This window comes from Populus trichocarpa, chromosome 1 (assembly GCF_000002775.5).
Source record: "Populus trichocarpa isolate Nisqually-1 chromosome 1, P.trichocarpa_v4.1, whole genome shotgun sequence".
Lineage (NCBI taxonomy): Eukaryota > Viridiplantae > Streptophyta > Magnoliopsida > Malpighiales > Salicaceae > Populus > Populus trichocarpa.
In genome coordinates, this window is record NC_037285.2 from 44378220 (window position 1) to 44401667 (window position 23448).

The 23448-nt window shown below is 32.7% G+C and overlaps 4 protein-coding genes across 26 annotated transcripts; 3 read left to right on the top strand and 1 right to left on the bottom strand.

The window, feature by feature from the left end:
* Positions 1–699: 699 nt before the first annotated feature.
* On the top strand, positions 700–5650 carry LOC18095877 (calcium/calmodulin-regulated receptor-like kinase 1). 2 transcript variants are annotated; one of them, XM_024587045.2, is made up of 8 exons: positions 700–856; positions 1867–2233; positions 2670–2823; positions 3468–3594; positions 3912–3997; positions 4123–4194; positions 4357–4560; positions 5010–5650. In XM_024587045.2, exons 2-8 carry the CDS (start codon positions 1920–1922, stop codon positions 5346–5348), a joined length of 1296 nt encoding a protein of 431 aa, XP_024442813.1. In that variant the 5' UTR covers positions 700–856; positions 1867–1919; the 3' UTR covers positions 5349–5650. The 2 variants fall into 2 exon arrangements, with proteins under 2 accessions (XP_024442813.1, XP_024442780.1); XM_024587012.2 differs by having other exon boundaries at positions 712–979.
* Positions 5651–7477: 1827 nt separating this feature from the next.
* LOC18095878 (50S ribosomal protein L24, chloroplastic) lies at positions 7478–10430 on the top strand. Its single transcript, XM_006370536.2, has 4 exons — positions 7478–7678; positions 8593–8631; positions 9470–9700; positions 10031–10430. The coding sequence occupies exons 1-4, from the start codon at positions 7571–7573 to the stop codon at positions 10235–10237; spliced, it is 585 nt and encodes a 194-aa protein (XP_006370598.1). The 5' UTR covers positions 7478–7570; the 3' UTR covers positions 10238–10430.
* A 2087-nt stretch (positions 10431–12517) lies between these two features.
* LOC18095879 (putative anthocyanidin reductase) lies at positions 12518–18005 on the top strand. 3 transcript variants are annotated; one of them, XM_006370539.3, is made up of 7 exons: positions 12518–12732; positions 15376–15543; positions 15666–15883; positions 15970–16129; positions 16424–16634; positions 16720–16924; positions 17181–18005. In XM_006370539.3, the coding sequence occupies exons 1-6, from the start codon at positions 12597–12599 to the stop codon at positions 16880–16882; spliced, it is 1056 nt and encodes a 351-aa protein (XP_006370601.3). In that variant the 5' UTR covers positions 12518–12596; the 3' UTR covers positions 16883–16924; positions 17181–18005. The 3 variants fall into 3 exon arrangements, with proteins under 3 accessions (XP_006370601.3, XP_024449738.2, XP_024449737.2); XM_024593970.2 differs by lacking the exon at positions 17181–18005 and adding an exon at positions 17045–17114; XM_024593969.2 differs by lacking the exon at positions 17181–18005 and having other exon boundaries at positions 12519–12732; positions 16720–17114.
* LOC18095881 (uncharacterized) lies at positions 13700–22178 on the bottom strand. Of its 20 annotated transcripts, none has more exons than XR_002979937.2 (7): positions 21034–22178; positions 19771–20384; positions 18824–18943; positions 18598–18660; positions 15634–15858; positions 15364–15440; positions 13700–14046 (listed from the first exon to the last, which is right to left on the bottom strand). XR_002979937.2 is itself a non-coding variant. In XM_024593968.2 (4 exons), the coding sequence occupies exons 1-3, from the start codon at positions 21722–21724 to the stop codon at positions 18631–18633; spliced, it is 1266 nt and encodes a 421-aa protein (XP_024449736.1). In that variant the 5' UTR covers positions 21725–22178; the 3' UTR covers positions 13700–14046; positions 18598–18630. The 20 variants fall into 20 exon arrangements, 9 of the variants coding, with proteins under 9 accessions (XP_024449736.1, XP_024449733.1, XP_006370599.1 ...); XR_008057288.1 differs by lacking the exon at positions 15364–15440 and adding an exon at positions 15441–15525; XR_002979935.2 differs by having other exon boundaries at positions 15616–15858.
* Positions 22179–23448: the final 1270 nt, after the last annotated feature.

Below are 23448 nucleotides of genomic sequence, written 5' to 3' on the forward strand. Positions count from 1 at the left end.
CCTCCAACTAGATAGGAATAAAATTTAAAAATACAAAGAATAATTTGTAATCATTCTACCTTGGATTCTTCTAACGTCTACCCTTAGAAATAAATTTTAAGAGTTACATTTCACCTTTTAATTAATTTCAGCTAAAAATCCTAACAATCCCTGAAGTTTAATAACTCTTTGCATTAAAAAATATGGGGAAAATCTTAAAACGCTCACTTAAGAATTTTTTTAAAGGCACTTTACTTTTAATAAAATAAATAAATTTTTATTTAAAAAATCATCGACTTCTTATATATTCTTTTTAAAGTGAAATGCAACTCTTAAAATTTATTTCTAATATTCTTAAAAAATTAAAAAAAAAACATAAAAGACGAATATATTTTCATTCTAGAGGACACATATCCCTTCTAATATTCTTACCAAATACAAAAAATTTAAAATATGAAAAGACAAAACAGGCTATAATACACTTAAGGATAAGACTAATGAGAATTTACCTAATGCAATCTTATCCAAGGTTTGCGAGGGTAGTTTGGTCAGAAGAAGCACATCAACTATTAAAAAAAAAACATTATTTTCCTGCACTCGAATCCCAAAGGCGCGTTTCTGGGAGACTTTCCTGGGGCATGCCCCAACACCTAAAGGAAGGTGGGCGTAGTGCAAAACGGCAACTCACGCAGTTGCTATGTATTTTAAAATTAAAATACCCAAATAAAAACAAAAGAGAAAAACTCCGTCTTTACTCTTTAGCTCTCTCTCACACACGCAGTACAATATCAAATAGTGTTTAGACATTTCTCTGTACTGTGTTTCTCCTTGAAGCAGATCGTATCTGCCTGCCTGCTGCTCTTTTTCCTTGCATTATGTAGATTCCCTTCTCTCTCTCTCTCTCTCAATATCATTACAACCTCATTTTTCTCTTTTCACGCAACAAAAAAAAAAAAAAACTCTCCAATGGTTTCCTTTTCTCTGCCAAAGAAACAAACAGGTATTAAACATTTTGAACAAGTAAAAAAATGTTAGGAAAACTTGTTGGCTTTCTAAAAAGAATGTGTCTTTTTTGCATTTCTGATCTGGGATTTTGAGTTTTTCTTTCTTTTCAACCAAACAGATTGTAAATGTGTTATGTGTATCTGTTTTTAATGTAGTTGGATTAATATATGACTAGAAAGTTTGTGTAATCAAAAAAAGATAGTGAATAGCTTAAAGATGCTGTCTTTTTTGAATAAGTCTTTGGTGGTAATACAATACAGATTAGACTGAGTTCATTTTTTACGTTTACAAGCATGGCTCAAGTTTTTTTTTTTATTTTTGTTTTTTTTCTTATTAATGATTCTCGTTACCAAAATCCCATCTCAATTATCTGATTTAAGACCAGAATTTAATGTGTGCTTATTAGCGTTTCTTACTTCTCTTTTTCTTCGAATTCTACCTTTGTATGTTCCTTTTTTGAACTTCTTTTATAAAGTCAGAATGGTGGATTTTTCTTCTTCTTCTTCTTCTTTTTTGTTTTTTTTCTCGGCTTTACTTTTTTAGTGAATGATTCTGTGTTAATGAAGGTTAATTAAGGACAAATGTGTTACAATGTAGACTTTTCTGTCTGAATGCAAATTTGTTGTTTACTTTGTCCGTTTTGACAGTTCAATACTAATCTGCAGATTGACTTTTATTGCCATTTAAATAGAATTTTAAATTTGACCATATTGATGATTTTCTAGTATATGAATTTTATGGCCATATTTATGTCATATTCAAGAATTTGTTATCTACCGATGTATCTATTGAAATTGTGTGTATATTGCTTTGTTTGACTTCTAGTTATAAGATGCAAAGTGGCTTGGCTTTGACATTGACCAAGATTTTCTATTGTTGCAGTTGTATCAATGGATTGGAGGATTCAATAGCGAATAGTGAAATAGAACACAAAAATGAAGGGGGAATCGTCAGGATTGATTATCGGGATTTCGATAGGGGTGGTGATTGGAGTGCTTTTGGCCATTCTTGCTCTGTTTTGTTTTAGGTACCATAGAAAGCGATCGCAGATTGGGAATAGCAGTTCAAGGAGGGCAGCGACTATCCCTATCCGGGCTAATGGTGCAGATGCATCTACTATCATGTCTGACTCGACCATTGGTCCGGATTCACCTTTGAAAGCAGGAAGAAATGGTGTGTCCTTGTGGCTTGAAGGATTTAAGAGGAGTAGCGTGGGTTCAGTTTCTGGGATACCTGTGTATTCTTACAAGTATGTTTTTCACTAATCTATTTCAGTAATGACTTTATCTGTTGATTTTGAATGAAATTGCTTTTTGCTTTTCATAGGATAGGGTGATGACGCTGATTGCAACTGACTGGCCTGCTTGTAATTATTTTGATTTTAGAGTTTATTATCTGTATCTTGACTTCAGCTCATGTAGAAGGTCATTTGATGCATGGAACAATTGATGATTGTGAATGGATAATTGTGCTTTCAAATTTAGAATCTTCAAAATGACCTGCTTTGAAGTTGAATTATTACTGCAAATAGCTGATTTTTGGTGTCTAAGCTAGAAGGAAAAACTGCTAGAGCTTTTTAATTTCAGAATGGGTTTAACACCAGATGATTACTCTCTCTTAGTTTATAATTCTTCTCTTTCATTAGTTTCGTGTTTAAAATTTTGTTCCTGGTGTTATTTCTGAAGGGATCTACAAAAGGCAACCTATAATTTTACAACACTAATTGGACAAGGAGCATTTGGTCCTGTTTATAAAGCTCAAATGACAACTGGTGAGACTGTTGCTGTTAAAGTTCTTGCAACTGATTCAAAGCAGGGGGAGAAGGAATTTCAGACGGAGGTATTGTTGGTTAACAATTTCACATTCATACTTGTATTTGGTTGTTTACTATAACTACAAGTTGCAAGTGGCATGTGTCTTATACATTGATGCATATGTTTATATTAATCCTCATTTAAGATATGAAAACTGGCACAAACATGTCTTGAACAGAACTGGATCTGGCTTCTGAATCAGTGTCTTTAACTGGTTGTTTAAGGTCCGACTAAATTTATTTTCCCATTTGTTTTACTTCTAATGGTATGCCAGTCAACAGATGAGGAAGTTATCAATAAAGTTTTGTAACAAGCGGAAAGAGAAGTTAATAAGATGAACATTAAGGAAAGAGCTGCATGCATAAATGGTGAAAAATAAGTTACTCTGCTTTGCACATGAATTGTGGACAGAAGTTTTGGAGTTTGATGAATTCAAGACAGTGAGCCAATTATATGAATTATGTTCAGTTTAGGAAAAAAGATGTACCCAGATCATAATTAAGAAATTCTTTGCTCTGCTGAACAATTATTCCTGTTTTGTCCCTGGTGCGCAAATGTGCGTTGTGTTACTGTTTCATGCAATTAATTCTCTTGTGTTGTAACTGTTGTTTTTGCATTCCATATTGTTCATTGCTTTTAACATTTCAAATTTGTTTTAAATATATTCAGGTTATGCTATTGGGAAGGCTGCATCACAGAAACCTTGTGAATTTGGTTGGATATTGTGCAGAAAAGGGCCAGCATATGCTTATATATGTCTATATGAGTAAAGGCAGTTTGGCTTCTCATTTATACCGTAAGTTGGCTTCCCTTTTGTGTATGGAAGAATACACACGTACACACTTTCTGGTAACTGTAGTTTGATAGGCAGCTTGTGTGTCAGATTGCAAGTAAATAGTTTCTCTGACTGGCCCTCGATTTTCACAGGAATCAGAGTTTGCCTCACTTGTAAACCTCTTGCGTGAAAAAAGCTAGAAATTGAAAATTGTCTCTCTGGGAAAGTTTTAGCTTGTGGCTTTTTGGCAGCTGTCTGTTAATAATGAGCAAGAACCACCATTGATAGATTTTATAATGGGGATTGTGAAAAATAACATGGATTTCTTCTTCATGCAGGAGAAGACATCAAACATTTGAGCTGGGATTTGAGGGTACATATTGCTTTAGAAGTAGCAAGGGGCTTGGAGTATCTTCATGATGGGGTAAACTTCCTTTTTTATGTGAACTAATGTGAGTGCACATGTGCATGCATGTCCTCCATAGTAATCAAACTCCTTTATTATTTTATCCTTAATAAATTTACTTTCTTTTATTTATTATGCTGCAGGCAGTTCCACCTGTAATTCACCGGGACATTAAATCTTCCAACATTCTGTTGGATCACTGCATGAGAGCCAGGGTATGTCTATTGTGTATTATAAGAACTTTGACTCATGAGAAGTTACAGTAAATTTTCATTTGATGTCTTCCTTTCATTTTCGAAAAAATTAGCTTTTCTTCTTTCAACAAGTGTTAGTTTCTCATGTTAATTTCATACTCCTGTTCATTCTGGTTCAATTAGGTAGCTGATTTTGGGCTTTCAAGGGAAGAGATGGTTGACAGACATGCAGCTAATATAAGAGGAACTTTTGGGTATCTCGATCCTGAATATGTATCTACAGGAACCTTCACAAAAAAAAGTGATGTCTACAGCTATGGAGTGTTGCTTTTTGAACTTATAGCTGGCAGAAATCCTCAACAAGGTCTTATGGAATATGTTGAACTTGTAAGTCTCTACAACTCTTTCTCAACAGGATGGTTAACTTCAAATGGAACAAACAAATTGTTTGTGAAAGTTCAAATGGTTTTTCCATATAATATATCTAGTTTGACATTCATCACTGGATATTGCTGATGTATGCACAAACTATGCCCTCGTGACGGAGACTAAGAATACTTCAATAAAGGCAATGATTGAAATGGATGTTCTGCATCATGAACAGTTTTCAATTATCCTCGTATAACCCCCATCAGTGCATTTCAGAACAACTGAAAAGTGTCAACGAATTAAAATGGATGTTCTAAGCTATTCTAAAAATCGGGTCTGCATTATTGTGGTATGTTCTTGCTTGAAAAGAGAGATTATATTATAGCTTCTGTTGGTCTAGTGGATATCTGTACGAGTCATTTTTTTTATTCTTAGTTTGAAAATGTTTTTTCTAATATGATGAACAGGCAGCAATGAATACTGAGGGAAAAGTTGGGTGGGAGGAAATAGTGGATTCACGTCTGGATGGGAAATATGATGTTCAAGAGCTTAACGAAGTGGCAGCTCTAGCATACAAATGCGTCAACCGTGCCCCAAGAAAACGGCCTTCAATGCGAGACATTGTGCAAGTTCTTTCCAGGATCCTCAAATTGAGGCACAATAAGAAGCATCACAAGAAATCCCTTTCTGCTGCCACAGCAGACGAAGTTTCATTCGATATGGATCAACAAGAAATCAGAACTCCCGTCTCTGATCGCCACCGGAGAGAGGAGTCGGTTGACAGTGCTGACACTTGTGAAGTATAGATGACTGTTTAAAAAATCAGTTCATTTGGGACAGTCCTTGGTTTTGGTTCGTGGTTTATACATGCAGTTCAGAAGGAGCCAGGCAAGCAGATTTGTTGCAGTTCTGTTTTGGTTTTTTTTCTTTTTTGCCTGAGTGGGTTCGTAGTGCAGAGGATCAGTTCAGTTTGTTTATAGTTTTTTTTTTTGTACTTGTTTGTAACATAACTAGGTCCTTTTCTTTCTCTTTCACTTGGGTAAGATGACATATCCCTGATTTTGTACATGAATGCTTTGAATCATGAAGGAAAATTACACATTTTTAACCTTTTTTCTGCAACTGTATTTTCACTATCTCCCTTCAATTTGTCAATGCCATGTTATGAAATGCACTTAGAACACACTCATCAATAGTAAATTATCCTTAAACAATGTACAAAAACACAGAATCCATACAAATATTTAATTGGGAAAAATAACACTTAAAATGGGAAAAATAAATCTTAAAAGGGGATATCTTTTAAAACAAAGTTATTAAACCTAACCTATTACTCAGTCTAAGATTCAAGTCACAAGTTAGGTGGGTTAATTTGAGTTAACATAATCAATCCAAAACGGCATTGTTTCAAAAAAAATTTTAAAAATGTTAAAATGAGATTGTTATGAAAAAAATCTAACTAGATTTTACTAGATCAATTGGGTCATGAATTAACCCGTCAAATTAAACAAAATCAACTACTATATAACTTTTTTTCAAATCCATCTCGAACTAGTGGATTGAGTTTAGTAACAATACTAGATAGATAGTTCGTGTTACGTTGCGAGCCGAGTTAAATTTTTCCTAATGTAAAAACAAAAAAAAAGCCCAAGCAAAGACAATTCGAGTAAATCCAAATTAACTTTACTAACACACGACTTGAGATATGAAATTGAAATAACCATAAAAAAAAAAAGCAAAAAAAATCGCAAAGCTCAAGATTTAGGTTGCGTTTGGTAGTGCGTTTCTACCTGTGTTTTGTGAAAATTTGAATTTTTTTTTTTGCTAAAATTGAGTGCGGTTTGTACTTTTTGGATCGTTTTGATGTGCTGATGTCAAAAATAATTTTTAAAAAATAAAAAAACATCATTGGCATGCATTTCGGCACGAAAAGTTATTTGAAAAGCACCCGCAACCACACTGCCAAACACGCTCTTAATAACCAAATGCCAAAGAAAAAAAACAATTTTAAAAAAAATATAATGTTGAAGAAGAAAACTCGAGTCAATCCGCTACTTGACTAACCCATGACTCGCGATATGAAATTGAGATAAAAAAAAATAGAATTTCAAAAGGACCTAGTAAAAAAACCGAAGTTCAATAAAAAAATAAAAAAAATTGAGCTAATCTAGATTAAATTTATTTACGCTATCATAATAACATAATAAAAAAAAAAGCTAAAAAAAACAGATCAAGAACCAATAATTTAATGTCATATAATAAAATTAAAAAAAAACAATTTTATAAAAAAATTGAGTGAAAAAAATACGAGTCAGTCTCATCAATATGTGCGTTGCATGTGTAAGCAAATTTTTTTAATAATATTTAATTATTTAAAATTAAAAAAGAAACTCTAATCTAAACTAAAAAGACTACAACGCCTTTGAAACCAACCTCGGATGTTTTTGAATTCAAGATTAATTCTATAATTTAACTATTTAAAAAAATAGAAAAGATGAAGAAACTCCTATGTGCATGTTTTTTTTTGTTTTTTTTCAAGAGCATCACGGTAACTTTAATGTGCAATTTTTTTAAAAAAGGGTTCATGACTGAAAGCTTGATTTTTTTTTAAAGATAAAATAGTCATTTTTTTATAATAATAAAAAATTATAATTAATTTATACCCAATTAATTTTGCAATGACTAATAAATGTTCTTAAAAAAACGATTTTACCTCCATTATATATGTCAATGACTAAGCTTTTCGTTCAAAGATATAAGCATTATTTCATTGTTCTATATTAGCTATAGCTATAGTGTTTTATAGATGACTTTTATTGTATTTTATTTTATTTAAAAGTTTAAACAAAACAGAAATATATATATATATATATATATATATATATATATAGAACTTAAAACGTCGTCGTTTATTAGACAGGCATCACCTGCACAAAAAACACTCTCTTTCATTATCCATTCATTATCAAAAACTCAAAAGGCCATAGTGTGACAAAGAAGTAGCAGAAGAAGAAGAAGCAAAGAAGAAATGGCAGCGATGGCTGCACTTCAAAGCTCAATGGCCACTCTTTCACTCTCCTCCTCCAACTCTTTCTTTGGCCAACGCCTATCACTTCCTTCTCTCTCCTTTCCACAAGTACGCTTTTATCTTCTATATATATAATGCTCTCGAATTTCATAATTTGTTGGTTTTTTATATTTTATGTATGAAATCCTAAAGAGATTTTCTATAGCGCAGAATTTGCTTCTTTGTTTGCTATACTAAAATGGGTTTTGCTTAAACTGGAGTTTAATTGCTCGTTTAGTAGTTGGTTAAGAACTTCATAGCCAAAACCTATCAATTTGTTGTGATTTTTGTCTGAAACTACAATTTTTTTTGTAATTTTGGAATGTTGATGATAATTTCCACATGAATTTGGCAAAAGTGAAAAAAATTGAAGTTATGATTACTGTTTTTGTTTCTCGGTATTGAAATGTTTGGGCTCTTTGTTGATATATAACTATTACTGTATTAGCACAAATTCATGTTCTTTTCCTGTTTTAGCAACACTAGGATGTGAGATATTTATAGAAGAAGATGGTGGCCAGTGAAATTTTTGATTTGGTAGCTTAACAATAGGTGCTGGTAAGATTATGAATATTAGCTTTTTGTGTTTTGTATTTGTCTGTTGATAAGCTGTGTCCTGTTTATATGATTGCAATCTTACAATTAATTTCTACTTCGCTAGAGTGATGATTTCCAATGTTTAACATGTCTGGGGAATAAATGAGGTTGGCAGTCAAGTAAATTTGTAAACTTGGTCTCTGTCACAGCTTCGTTCAATGCATTACATTTATTTGTTTGTATTTGTATAATTAACTCTGCGAGTTCATTTTGTCATACAATAAGATAGCTTCAATGTTGTTTTGTGATGTGCTTACTGCTAGAAATTAGTATTCCTTTCATGTCATCAAACTTGTAGATTGCTGTTTTATTTACTGTAATATACCAAATTTCGATGATACCTGCCACAGTCACTTGATAGATCGTTCTGCTTGCTTTACATGCAGGTCAAGTCACCAGAGAAGCCATGTCTCATTGTTGTGAAGGTAAGCGTCACAAGTCCTCTCATCTTACTTTCCCCTTTCATTCCACTCTCTTTTCACTTACAGTTTGTTTGGGAAAAAATTGTCATAGGAGGGGAGGGGAGGGGAGGGGATGGAAAAAGTCTTGCCTTGCCTTGTTTGGACAAGTAAGAAAGGGAATGGAGGAGAAATAAATTTTCTTTGTTTAGATAGATGAATGAAATTTAATAAATAATAAATATCATTAATACCCTTTTAATTGGAGGTAGAGGATGAAGTGATAAATAAGATTGGAAAGGTTTATTTGTTAAAAGAAATAAGGTTAAAAACTAACCTCCATTCCCCTTCCCCTCTATTAAATTGTTTTCTTCCCAAACAAGATTAAGATGCCGTTAACCTCCCCTCCCCTTCATTCACCTCTTTCTCAAACAAACTGTAATGAAATGAGCAAATTTGAAGTATGCATTACAAGAAAAGAAAATATAAAATCCAGCAAAGAGATATTTGAATGCATACCGTGTGTAACTAAATTAGATAAAATACATTTTTCAGAGTTTACTTGTGTAAACAGTGTGTGTTTCATTGATTTGTCTGCCATTGGCGCTGCCATAGATGGTTATTCTATTGTACGAGGCTAAAGCAAGAGAAAAGCCTTTTACTGTTTTATTGCCTTATATCCAAATTAGTTGTCGCCTTCGTGAATTTTGAGCAGTAACTCCACTAATGAGCTCACTGTGAGCAACATAAAGGCTCATGTGTTAACTGTCTTCCCATGAGGATTCTGTATTGTGTTCATGGGATGTAGTTGCTTGCTCTTTCTCGTACAGAAACCATTTTTGATACATGCTCTTCCCTCTTACAGATCAAGCGATGGGAGCGGAAGGAATGTAAGGAAAACAGCCTTCCTGTTTTACACAAAATGCATGTTAAGGTAGGAGATACAATTCAAGTGATTGCCGGAGATGACAAGGGAAAAATTGGGGAGATTACTAAGATTTTTAGGCACAACAGCACTGTGGTAGTGAAAGAAATAAACCTGAAGACAAAGCATGTGAAGAGCAGAGAAGAGGGTGAACCTGGCCAGATTATAAAGGTTATTTTCAACCCAATTTTTGTTTCATACATTCATCCATTTTTATTCTAGCTAGTATTTTTACTCCCAAGTTATTCTGTCATTAGAAGCATGCAACTGACAGTATTACTTGCAGAGAATATCATGTTAGATATCTGCTCGACAAATATTCTTTCAGTAATTGCTTGCCATGACTCATTTCAGATTTGTCTAGTGTGGATAGGTTTGCAGAAAATTCAAGAAATTTCTGCCTTGCGAACTAATGCCTTGTTATCTTTACATTTTAGACTTTATACATGAATATTCTTGTTGCATGCTTTCTTTAATCACAAATGGACTTTGATGTTCCAGATTGAAGCACCTATTCACAGTTCAAATGTGATGCTTTATTCTAAAGAAAAGAACATTGCAAGCCGGGTGGGTCATAAAGTTCTTGATGATGGGAAGAAAGTTCGGTACCTCATAAAAACTGGGGAAATAATTGATAATGCGGAGGGCTGGAAGAAAGTGAAAGAAGAGAGTAAGAAAACCGAAGTAGCTGCTACTACTACTTCATAGTTCATAGTGACACAACATATTACTTGGCAATTGATGCAATTTCTGAAACTCTAGATGTATTTCTGCTCTTGTTTTTTTCTTCACTGGTCCCATTATTTTGCCCTGTTCCTTTCTTGATTTCTATTTTGCCGACTTTTGTTGTACCATTGGCTGTGTGGAAATGGATATCAATTCTAGCCTGAACTTGCAAGTATTCTGTATTGTATCTTATTCGATTCATGGATATAGAGCGTCTGCAACAACATTAATTTCCACTCACTAAAACTCAATGTAGAGTACGGAATTTACAATTGGCCACACCATATTATGTTCACAGTTCATTCTGATGAATAGGAATGCATCTTCAGGAGCTGATGAAGCTTGTTATCCCAAGAGTATTTTGCAGATCTTGTTTACTTTCTGTTGTACATAATTTCTAGTAATGAGAAATTCTCATATTACTTGTTCAACTTTCTGAATGTTTTGGAGTTGATACATTTCAGTTTTGGATGCTCAAGTTATATATGGCCGAGTCAGACTCTTGTCTTGTATAAAATTACCTAGATCTTGTTTGTTTGCTGGAAAATAGTTTTTTTTGAAAAATAAATTATTTTTCGATGTTTGGTAGTGTAATGAAAAATAAGTTGGAAAACACTTTCTAGTGTTTGGTTATGTCATGGAAAATGAGTTGAAAAATAACTTATTTATGTTTTATTTTTTTTAAGTTTATTAAAATAATGAGGAACAAATGTTACAAATTAAAAAGTTGAATAGGAATGAAATTGAAAAAAAATATAATTTTATAAATTATCTCAAATAAAATAAATAATAATCAAAATAAAAGAGATTAAATTTAAAAAATTAAAAGATGAAGAAATTAAAATAATAATAATTAACATTTCATAAATTATTTCAAATAAAATAAGTAACAATCAAAAGAATGAGGACCAAATTTGATAGATAAAAATTTTCAATTAAAAAATAATAAGGGAAAAACAAATAACAATTATAAAAATAAGGATCAAAATTAATATAAAAATTAAATTTTATAAGGGATGAAATTGAAAAATAAATATTCAAAACAAAATATATATAGCAATCAAAAGTTTGAGGATCAAATTTGATATAATCAGCAAATAATATGACATTTCTAAATTTTTCACAACTTCCAGAAAGTGTTTTCCGCCCAAAATAAAAAGAAAACATTTTTTTAGAAATCAAGCCAAATTTTTCTTTGATTGGAAAGTGTTTTTTGTTGACAAACTTTTTTAATAACAAATAAACATAAAAAAAATTTAAAAAATGACTTTCTAAAAAACTAATTATCAACAAACAAACACAGCCTTAAGTTTCTTTCTCCTCATCCTTCTCCCTGTTTGTCCTTTGAAAATTCAGCGGCAAAGTTCAAACAAGAGCTAGCAAATGAAAGCAGCCCTGGGAAAAGACCTTTGATTATTGACTAGAATTTACAGCCGCCAAAATCCCCAACGGATTTGAAAGTATGATTGCTTGCACAAGTTTATATGATTGATCCTTCGAATCAAAGAGATGTTCCAGACTTGTCAACTACAGCCATAAAAGCCTTTGATTGAAGGATGATAACTTACCACTTGAACTTGGAGGCTTCATTCCCAATCTGAAATGAAATCTATGGGAGCGTCTGGTTTTACATGTTTTTAAAAAATTTAATTTTTTTTATTAAAAATTAATATTTTATATATTTTAAATAGTTTAGATGTGCTAATCTAAAAAGTAATTTTAAAAAAAATAAAAAATTATCATTTTGATGCATTTCAGAACAAAAAACATTTTGAAAAACAACCACAACCACATTCCTAAAACGTGTTTGATATTGTGATAGCAGTTATGGTGGTTTAAAGTACTTTTTGTTTAGAAATATATTAAAATAAAATTTTTTATTTTTAAAAAATTATTTTTAATATTAACATGTTAAAATGATATGAAAATGCATATAAAATTTTTATTTTAAAAATAAATTTTTAATTTTAAAAAACACAATTTAAACACGATTTAAACTACTTACAGTTGAAATGTACGATAGGAGCATGTGAATAGTAAAAGAGAATCCAAGAATACTTGGCAATCGTTGCATCACACCGACAGCACATTCATTTCCCATCCATTACAAAATAAAAATAATTATTTATTTTTTGTTTGAATTCAATAGTTTACTATAAAAAAAGGTGGGATTTCCAAGATAAATAAATAAAGTTGTTTTAATTAAATAATACAAATTGAAGAACTGTACAGTTGTTTTACTGTCTCATTGCTATAATAGACATTACACACCCAAATCAAAGCAGCCCAGCAAGAGAGGCTGGCTTGGATACTGAAGCTAGCCAAGAGTGGAGTCAAGGAAATGGAGGTTGAGAAGAATACAGAGGGAGCTCTTCCTACATACTGTGTTACAGGTGCAAATGGCTATATAGGGTCTTGGCTAGTGAAGCTTCTTCTTCAAAGAGGCTACACGGTTCATGCCACCCTACGTGATCTCGGTCTGTTTCGTGAACTCCTCCTCCTTTACTTCTTTTATTTTCATGCTGTATATGATCTTCATTTATTTGATTTTTCCCCTTTTTTTATGGATTAATATTTGATCTTTGGTCTTGAAAACATAAAAGAAATATGAATGATTTTCAATATCGGAGTTTTCAAAGGGAACGATGAAAATGGTGAAAACTAGAATAGGGAAGAGAGAACTAGAAGGTGTGAGATAGTTTGTTGAGTTAATCATAAGTTAGTCCTTGTAGTTTATCAATACTAACTATTTAGTCCTAGTAGCTTGATGTTGATCATCCCCGAGTTGATAATAACTACTTTATTGTTCTAAAAATTGTTTTTTTAGCAGTCAAATTTCCCCATTTCACCTAATTCTCTTCTCTTTATTCTATTTTAAAGAAATAAAGAAAGAACAGGAAACTGAGAAAAGGACTAAATTATAAACAAAATTTAAAAACATAGGCATTTGATATATAGTTTATAAAACTATAAGGATTAATTAATTAGTTTTGTTAAACTACAAGTATTAAGTTATAATTTGCTCTAGTTTGTTTAAGAGGTTGCATCACCATGTACACCTGGTGAGCTCATTCTTGAGGATGAAAATGCACATCATTAAGAACTATACGACTTACATAGCTAGTATAAGAAAAAGAAAACAAATTTCATCAGTCTTTGTTAATTGCAGTGGTGAGTTGCGCTTTATTGTGCATAGAAAACAATCTAAAAAAGAATTGATACCAAGTTGAACATTTCTGCAAAATTCACAAATTTATGTAATTACAAGCTAACACAGTCCAGCTTTGAACTGGAATAAGGCCTCTTCTTTAGCAAAATTCAGGCCTGATTACAAGTAAAGTAGATCGTGCAGATTTCAAAATCTTTTATTCAAATTTAGGTGATACTCGATCATGTTAATTTTAATGGTTTTTTATATTAATTTTAGGATTTTTGAAAAACATCTTTTATTCAAAATAACAAATTTCATTTAAAAAATAAATAAAACAACGTTGTTTTGGAGTTAATTTAGGCTCATCTGGCAAATCTAAGGTCTAATAACAATGAATAGAAAGGAGGCAACAATGATTTACCATGCAGACAGATGATCATTAGTCATTACTAGCTACCTATCTCTGTGCAGTAATGACTCTTCCTTTGAATGTGCAGCTATTTCTTCTGCAACTGCAATATTCACAACTCATGTCATGGGCACGTCACAATACGCTAATCATGTTGGCCAGCTATTTCTTTCTTTTCCTTTTTCCTTCTCTTCCATTGTGAGACTTTCATTGAACCCGAGTTGGACAAATCTGGATCCAAATTGAAAAGTTATTAGAAAAATAGAGATTATATTTAAAGAAAAAAGCTTGGTCTCAAGTAGGTCAAATTTTCTTAACATAAAAAAATATTCATGCGTTCCTAATATTTTTCTAGTTGAAAAAAATTAAATTATATGAGGTTTGACCTAATATGATAGGATTGACTTATCAAGTCTAAAAACAGTTCAGACAACTAATAAAAATATTGTTTGATTAGTAAAAAACTTCAAGACAACATGTTTAAAAAAAATATTGAGATGACAACACATTAGCTTGACCCAAATTAACCTGTCAAATTCACAACATGGATCATGATAATCCCATAGAAAGAAAATCAAAACAAATTATAAAACTCAATGGTGAAATTAAAAAAAATTAATAAAAAAAAGACAAAATAATCTAAGTCAATCAATGTTGACTTGTTAAATCCACAACTTAAGTCATGAGACTAGGATAATCTAATAAAATAAATTGAAACAAATCATAAAACTCAATTCATAATCAATCCAATGTTGAAGAATGAGATTAAAACAAAAAATCAATTAAAAAAAAAAGAAAAAAAACCTGAATCAACTCGGTTTCCCACCAAACCCATAATCTAGGACCTGAGACCAAGATAACCTCATAGTAAGCAAACCAAAAAGACAACTCAGGTTACTCTGTCAAACTTGTGACTCAAATCATGAAACTTAAATAACCTTATATAAAACAAATTATAAAACACAATTCTCAATCAATCTATTATTGAAGAATAAAATTGAAAGAAATATAAATCTAAAAAAAACACAATAAAATAATTTGAGTCAACTTAGGTTAACCCACAAAACTCATAATCTAGGTCATGAAACTGAGATAACTTAATAGAAAGTAAATTAAAATAAGTCATGAAAATTAATTCTTAATAAAAAAATAATGAAATTAAAAAAAACGAGATAACCAGTTTAACCTGCTAAACCCACATGGATCATAAAAATTGATAACCATATGAAAAGCAAACCACAATAAATCATAAAACTCAATCTTTAATAAATCAAATTTATTGAATATTTTTAAATAAATAAAAAAATTACCATATAATATGTGGTGGTGCAAAGTAAAAACGCCACCTTTCAGTTTTTTTAAAAAAAATTAAAATAAAATTAGCTGAGGTCATGCTCACCTTTTATGAGTGTCTCCCACATAATGTACATTGCATAATTAAGAGAAAATAAAATCAGATTTCGTGCACCCTGAATTCATCGATTCAAGTTCACGAACATGTTTATTATGCTATTTTACCGGCATCTAATTGGGAAAAAAAAATGGCACCTAAATTTTCAGCTAAGTCGTTGGATCTTTTATCATCGTGGAGGGGAGCTGACCGGTTGAGATTATTCAAAGCTGACCTGCGAGAAGAAGGCAGCTTTGATGAGGCAGTCAGGGGCTGTGATGGTGTATTTCATGTAGCAGCTTCAATGGAATTCTACGTTGCTGGAAATGAAGACAATGGTAATGCCCTCAAGCACCTCTTTTAACTGGAACTGAAGAATATAAAGTTCTTTAATCAGTGTGATTACGTACATGAAAGGGTAGGCTTACTCTTTGTTTCTTCATTCTTCGCAAACTTGAAGAAAATTATGTTCAGCGTAATATTATCGACCCTGCGATTGAAGGAACGCTGAACCTTCTCACATCTTGCTCCAAATCCAATACTGTGAAAAGAGTTGTCTTCACATCCTCCATTAGTACTCTTACTGCTAAAGACGGAGCTGGTAAATGGAGACAAGTAGTTGATGAAACTTGCCAGACTCCCATTGATCATGTCTGGAATACAAAACCACCTGGATGGGTAAAGCTTCTACTTTTAATTCTAAACAACATCAAGAAAAAAGTTAATTCACTTTCCTAGATTGAAAGATATTTTGGCTTTCACAGATTTATGTACTCTCCAAGCGTCTAACGGAGGAAGCAGCATTCAAATATGCAAAGGATAATGGTATCGATCTCATTTCAGTAATAACTACTACTGTTGCTGGTGCGTTCCTAACTTCAAGTGTCCCATCAAGCATTCGAGTACTCCTATCTCCAATAACAGGTAATTTGCTAGCAAAATTCACTTATTGATACCTGGGAATTCAATTCTACCATGCAAGGTCGTAGCCAATCTTACTTGATGCATACAGTAAATAAACTTAGTCTACATACATCATTCAGCAATTCAAATATTCATTTCCGAACTTCTTATCAATGACTTCACCAATTCCATGACAATTTCAACACTCGGATCTTCATAGTATTTCAGGCCAAATAATCATTCAATGATTTACATGAATGAGTTGTGCATATATAAAGAACATCTAGTAACTTATAATTTTTGCTACTTCTACAGGTGACACCAAGTTCTTTTCAATACTATCAGCTGTTAATGCTAGAATGGGTTCAATTGCATTGGTTCACATTGACGATATATGTGATGCACATATATTTCTAATGGAGCAGACTAGAGCAGAAGGTCGATACATATGCAGTGCCCACAGTTGTGTATTGTCTCAATTGATTAATCATCTAGTAGAAGAGTATCCATGCTCAAACATCCAGAGGTAAGTTTTTTCTTAGGATGTGTAAAGTTGGATAACAATTCATATAGGACTTTTGCTACTTGAAACATTTTCTTTACATCTTCAGGTTAGCGGAAAAACAAGGTTCAATTTCTCCAGAGATTTCTTCAAAGAAGCTCAGAGACATGGGGTTTAAGTACAAGCATAGCATTAAAGATATTATAAGTGAAACTATCACCTGTTGCCTGGATCAAGGCTTTCTACCGCAGGTTAAAAGCAAATGTCATTGATATTGCTGATCACATTTACCATCTCCACAAGACTAATCTCTGGTATAATTCTCACTGGAAATTAAGTGTTGATATTCGTAGCCTATGACTATAGTATTGTAGTTTGTGTAATTTTAACGCAACCCCTTTATTTCTCATAGCTTAAGACTGGCTTTGTAACAGTTCATCGAGACAGGCAGAAGTGTCAAACAGAAATAAATGAAGAATGACCACAACTATTGGTCGTTAGGTACATGTTGTTTTCCAAAGCCCTACATTGCTAATTCTGAAAATTCATTGCTATTATAAATGCTGACAGGACGTGAATCCGATTGCCGAAAGAAGCCCTACATAAACTGATCTAAAGGCACAGATTGCGGGCACCTTAACACCATATCAGCTGGCAGAACAAAACTCTAGTTTGTAATCAAACTAGAGATGCTCCGCAATTGAATGGTAATAAAATGCATGTTATAAAGCAGCTAAATGAACATTTATTCCGGACGGTACCGCAACAATGAGCATACACTGATTTAATGCAGTTCAACAACTATAAGATTTTGCAAGAATTACGAGAATATCATAGGAAATAGCAAACAGCCAACGTCATGAAAGATAATGGCAACATGGATTAAATCAAAGGGATACAGATCCGTTTATAACCAACTTTCTCAACATAACAGCTTTCAATTTCATTGCCTTGCTGTTTGCTACATCGATCTTGTTACTATGCATTAATCAGCAGGAGTGTGGGACCATATTTCAGTTGTATCCTATCCATTATAGCCACATTGATCCATGAAAAGCTCAATGAGGTTGCAGAGTTGTTTTGGTCCAATGTCTGGACCATTAAAGCCTCGTATGATTTTTTAGGGGAAGGACATGCATCCTTGTCAACCAAGTGTGCACATGCTAGGACATGGCCATTTAAACACTTAACAGCAGGAAGCAGAAGATGATAGGGACAAAAAAATATATACAGATATGAACACAGCAGGAATCTGTTCAGAGTGACACTTCTATTATTCCATCAGAATCCTTCTTTCAACTTATTCTGGGCTGTCTTTTCATTTTGATTCTTTGTTGTTATTTGTAACAGTGCTACCATACCCATTATTATTTCTGGATGAGTCTACAAGTGAAACCACTGGTTTGAATGAATGATGAAAAAAAGCCACTTGATTCAAATAAAATGGTTTGATTGCCATTGGTATTTTGCCGATACTGCCATTGTTTTCTACAAGAGAATGACCTAATCTGAGGGTGAGTTTAGAATATCGGCATGGTAAAATGCCCGATGTTAGTACAGCTATTAGATTTGAATATAAGAATAATAAAAAAAATCTGCTATAATCAAATCACCAGGCCGATATCGACGCAGTAGCAACCCCTAATCTGAACATAGCTCAGCAGGTGGAATCCCACCAAACGAGGAGTCCAAATCACAGGGGCCACATCAACTGCATTAAATATCTTTAATTTGTGTTCATCTGATCTCAAACTACCCCCCCCCCCCCCCGCAAATATTTAAGACTGAAAACTGAATTCCATTCATTTTTCTGGAATCATAATTTCAAAGAAGTGCGGCATCGGTTGGGGTACATTTATGAGGTGCATGTGCCAGCATTTATAGCTTAACAAATGTTGCAGCAAGGAAATGAAATGAGTATACCTTATAAATGCAACTGGAAAGTTACCATTTTTAAAATAAGAGAGAAATGGGGCCCTAACCTCACCTTGAACATTAGCTGCTTTTTCACCATGAGGATCTACGAGAAACTCCAGAAGAAAAGAGTAACCTGATCAAAGAATTTACAGCACAAATTCAAATTGGGATGTGAATATAAGAGACAAAATAAATCTAACTGTACAGTAATCATTCTAGATTTTTGTCTGCTGGTTTTGCCCCAGCCTTTGTTTCAAGCACAGCCCTCCAACAAGGACCACATGCAGTTTTTGTACCGAGTAATGCTAGTGGACAACAAAATTTATCATTCTTGTAAGAATGCACATCTTCACATCACATTTTCTATCCATAAGCTCACTAATTTCTGCTGAGGAAAGATGGGTCCGTGATCCTCCCTGTGAATATATAAAATGGAGTCTGAGCATGATTTATTTGATTATTCTTTTACTTTGTTTTCAAGTGAGGCATCGCTTAATAAAACAACATAAACAACTGGATTTATTTTGTCTAGAGATTTTGATGCATGTGTGCAAGACTTTGAAGTTTTCAAATATTAATGCGCTAGCATATAAATCAAGGAAAAGTCTGCAACTTCAAGTACATTTCAAATTTACGGCAAGCTCATAAATTATGTGTAACGTTTTCATTTGGGGCTACCTGATGTTACAATACAGAATTCAAATGTTCATTATTGAATTATCAGACAGAATTTTTTCCTAAATTCCTGTATTACTTGAAAGTGTTCGATCTTAAATTCACCCATACAGTTCAGTGTTAAGATGTGTTTTCAAAGTAACTTGGGTCCTCATTTATACTACTTTATTTCTTAATAAATGTGTCCCAAATCTTGAATCTGTCACTACCTACTAACCAGCAAGTAACTAGAATAAAAACTTTGTTAAATGTTAAAACTCCAATCATGGACAAGGTAGCATAAACATTTTCATTCATTTTTTCATTAGAACACAAAAACCTAAATGAAGAAGAAGAAATACAGTAGCATGAGATATGCAAATGTGTTGAGGGGCAGATACAACTAAACTAAGAAACACAAAATTTGATATACTGACAAGGGACAGTAACCTTGAAAGAAGAATCATAATTCTTCAGACATAAAATTCAAGAAAAACTCCTCTAAACAAAAGTGTAAAAGGGATTCACATATCTTCATAATGTAATGGAAGCATTTTCCTTTTTCTTTTCTTCAGGATTTGCAGATTACCACAAAGCAAGGAAGCAGAGCTTTAGGATTGAGCAGATAAAGCTCCTCAATATTTGAATAGAGACCAACCTTCCCTGCCAAAGAATCAAATCCCGTTTGGCTAGATATTTCTTGTATATTCTCCAAAGGCCTATGGACCCTGCCAGCAATCACTCTGCATACTATCAAAGCTTTCCTTATACATGGATCATCTTCAAATATTTCAATACACTCAAAAGCTCGTCCACTGGTTGAAGTTGTGAACACACCTACTCCACCTTTAAGCTCCTTCTTGACTGAAAACCCATTTCGAATAATTCGACAAACACAGCATTTCTCAGATACACATAGACTTGAGGAACCATTTACGCCAAGAGAACATGCAACAGTCGTGCCATAAAACCTCAAAAGCTCATTCCCATCAGCTATGCACCGAGGGTGCTTCTTTGGGAGCTTGCTGGCCTTAATTTTCACCATCTCTCTATATTCTTCAAATCGTGCTAGAGTTTTTTGCATGCTGTGAACCTTCAGCACTCTTTCAATTCGACCACAATGGTTTTCACTCTTTAACCAGCTCGTTCGGCATATGATTTCAACAATTTTTCGTGATGAGTCACCTTCCACAAGTTCGGTGACTGTCAAAAGGAGAAATATAATGAGCTGCTGATAAGGAAAGCTGCTCTGAAATCTCAAGAACAGCAAACCACTTAAAATTAATTGACTTGGAGTTGGAGAGACCAGCATCAAAATGAAATACCAGTTTAAATTGTTTCGTGTACAAGTATATAAAGCTAAAAGTGATCAAAACCAACCAATTACTACGCCTCTCTTCAGCTTCACTAAAATTTGGAGGTTTCAGAAGAGGATCTAGCAGGATAAAAGAAATGGCTTGTTGCGGAGCATCTAATAAATTATAAAATTTAGATTTTGAACTATAAAGAACAATTTGATGCCGGTTAAGAATCTGGTTCGAATTAACAGCAAGGTAAATGGAAAACTCAATTCAATTGCCGCAAAGCCTGCAGCGTAATCTTGTCTTGAAAAAACCTTGACCACTATCTAGAGCAGTCAATGATCTCAAAAGTAGAAAGGGAGAAGGTTCTCACTCAAATCTGAGGTCAGAATAAAATGTGTGGCTGCTACTGTGAGGATATGAGAACAATGAAGGGACAAAAGCAAACCTCAAAGATTTTTTTTATACTAAAAAATACACACAAAAAGGGATTGAGAAGTTATATGGAAGATGTATAGATTAACAAATAATTTCAATTTGGAGTTTCTTACCAGCATGCTTGGAGAGATGATGATTTTCAGCAGCTTCCCATTTGTTAAACTGCTCTCCACATTTATGGCAAGTGAGTGTAGAAGAACCATTAAACTTTGTCTCAAGAGAGACCCTACTGCTTGAATGTCCACCAGCACCAAATATACCAGAACCTCCAAATCCAGGCGCTTCTCTGTCTGATAAAAGAAAATGAGACTTTCTTGGAGGAGTAGCTGTGTTCCTAATTGAAGGGTTGAAATAGTGCATTGTAGGATGTCCTCCAGGTCCTGGGGTTCCTTGCCTTAAAGTACCAACAAAAGTTGAACCAACAGCGCCGTTACTACCACCACTAGCACCATTATGGCTGTTACCATGACTAATAACACCACTACCAACCCCTTCTTGGAACCCGCCAAAACCTGTGATTTTGAGCTCACACCTTGAGTTACTTAAAATAACTTCATGGGTTAATGGGTTAAGAAAGTCACTGCTTCCAATGGATCTTGGACTACAACTTGGTGGCTTCTCCATGTGCCTTTTGCTTCCATGTATGACATCTTTGAGATTTGCTATGGACCTTGAACACCCAGACCTTCCTGCTTTTCTCGTCAAGATTGTACTCATATGCTTTGTCGATTTTGGGTCGTGAACTTCTGATGGCTCTGATTTGCAATGTAGAGATCTCTTCAAAGAGAACCAAACTGTTGGCATGCTTCTACCTTCTACTGTCCTTCACTCCTTTCTTTTGCTTCTTGGGCTTCAAAACCACAACTTTCCAAAGTAAAACTCCTCTACATGCATCAGTTCTAAAAAGCACATCATCACTTTGCATTTCCCATTTTTTTTCTTTTTCCACCATGAAAGCTAGCTAAAAAGAAGTATCTGAATATACATACCATTAGTCACTATATAGCCTACTTTTGCTACAGAACTTTCTTTCCCTGCAATTTCCTTTCTACTAATCAAGCATGCTTAAGAACTAAGAAGAATCAAGAACCAAAATTTCTCATGAAGCATCCAAAAAAATCTGAACTTTTTTCTACAGTGCAGGCTCGTTGGGTGTCTTCCATATTGAGAACAACCACCAGTTGAAGAAAAAATTTGGCGCTTTTACTAAAATGGGTGTCCATACTGATGAGGAAGAGAAAGACAAACTGACAACCAAAAGGCAAAAGAAAACCCATTTTAAAAGACAAAAAAGGGAATTAATATTTTATTATTATTTTAATGGATGAGTGTTAAAAATAAAAAAATATTTTTTTTTAATATTTTTTTAAACTAAAAATACTTTTCTGAAAAATCAGTAACCAAGACAAATTACTTGTACACAAGAAATGGAGAATCTTTGGTCCATGGGCGACATGACAACCCCACGTGAAAAGAACATGGTCTGTGGCGTCTTGTGTAATAAACGACAGTTACAGCTGACATTCTTTAAATTGACTTTTTTTTTTTTTTCTACTAACTATAATATGCTTTCGCCTGAATTGCTATTGCCACACAACATCATAGTTATCGGACCGACAAGACCCGAGTCATAGATATATTAAGTTAACTTGTAAGTTAATGACGTCATTTTAGATAAAACATAACCAGTGAGGTGAATGCTTTTTTAAAATATATTTGTTTTGGTAAAATATGGATTTAATATAATTTTAATAGGATAATATTAAAAATAAATTATAGTTGAAAAAATAATATTTGAATATATTTTTAAGTTAAAATTATTTTTGAAAAGCATGTTGAACAACAATATCAAACATATATTAAGTGAATGTTTAGAAATACAATAAATTTTGTTTTTAAATATGTTTTAAAAGGATATTTCATTTAAAAATATAATAAATTAATAATTTTATTATTATTTTGATACATTGATATTAATTATTTTAATATATTTTTAAATAAAAAAATAAAAAAAAATGTCATATTTCGCTGTACTTGACATACAATAGTTAAAGCAATCAAATCAGTCAAAACCTAGTCCAATCAGTTGAATTCAACTAGCCCAGCTAAAGACATGGATTGGTACACAGTGTTATAAAAATTTTGCCACTTACTGATTAAAAGATTTTTCGTATTAAGATAGTTTCTGTTTTTTTTATAATAATTAAAAAAAATAAAAATTATTAGTTAAATAGCTTTTTATATTTTATACTAAACCCTAGATAGATTTTTAAAAAAACTAAAATAATTTAATTTTTATTTATAAAAATTTATTTTTTATTTACTTTTCATGCAAAAAGTCATCTCATAATAAATTTAATCAAATATATATATATTTTTAAACTTTATTATTTTTAAATCATAACTAAAATTATTCTATCTCCTTCTTATTTGCATGACATGGAGGGATATAAAATAATTAAAAACAAAAACAAAGCTACCGTTATTCATCTAGACAAAAACCCATCACTTCTTTGTATATCTACGGA